The 635-nt window shown below is 45.5% G+C and overlaps 1 protein-coding gene across 1 annotated transcript in view; it reads left to right on the forward strand.

Moving 5' to 3' along the window:
- Positions 1 to 305, forward strand: part of LOC120265115 (LRR receptor-like serine/threonine-protein kinase ERECTA) — a 3,976-nt gene extending 3,671 nt beyond the window's left edge. The window contains exon 3 of the mRNA XM_039273022.1: positions 39 to 305. Coding sequence (XP_039128956.1) covers positions 39 to 305 — 267 coding nt within the window. The remainder of the gene's footprint in view (positions 1 to 38) is intronic.
- Positions 306 to 635: the final 330 nt, after the last annotated feature.

Genomic DNA, 635 nt, shown 5'->3' on the forward strand with positions numbered 1-635 from the left:
AAGTCCCGTTAGTAAGGTCTTTTGTATATGTTATACAGCGCAAAAGTATGGGCGCCACAAGCATTGGACCAGTAGGGGTCTCTATGTCAGTACTCGCAATTGCCCTCATGGGCGTATGCGTCTCAGCTTTAGCTTCTTCTGATGATCTCACTCTGCAGCCTTTATGGGCAAGTAAGTCCTTCCCGTCAGAAGGTCCCTCATTTGGCGGTGCGAATCGTCTTCCTTTACGGCATGGGCGACTCTGGCAAGATTCTATGAAAAGTTCTTATGCACGTAAGCCTGTCATCTCACCAGAAGCCACCTAGTTTGCCTCTGTCCTGTTCAAATGATGTCGAGAGCTCCACTCTTCGCTTTAAGATCTCAGAATTTTATTTCTGGTCTCTCTCTCATCTTTTAAATCCTATTCAAGCCCTCGAAATGCAAGACAAAACTAGATTTAGTATCGACTCTACTTACTAATCCAAAGACGCGCTAAAGTCGAGTGTACAAAATGAGGTGAGCCATGTGAGTGTTAGTCTACTCATCAACCTCGTGATTTTTATATGACAGCTTATTTCTTTCTCCTCCTCCATGTGTGTTAGGTTTTGAGGACTCTGCAAAGCTCATCGAGCTCCCCACCCTCCTGGCTCTGAGGA

Source organism: Dioscorea cayenensis, chromosome 7 (assembly GCF_009730915.1).
Source record: "Dioscorea cayenensis subsp. rotundata cultivar TDr96_F1 chromosome 7, TDr96_F1_v2_PseudoChromosome.rev07_lg8_w22 25.fasta, whole genome shotgun sequence".
Taxonomy (NCBI): domain Eukaryota; kingdom Viridiplantae; phylum Streptophyta; class Magnoliopsida; order Dioscoreales; family Dioscoreaceae; genus Dioscorea; species Dioscorea cayenensis.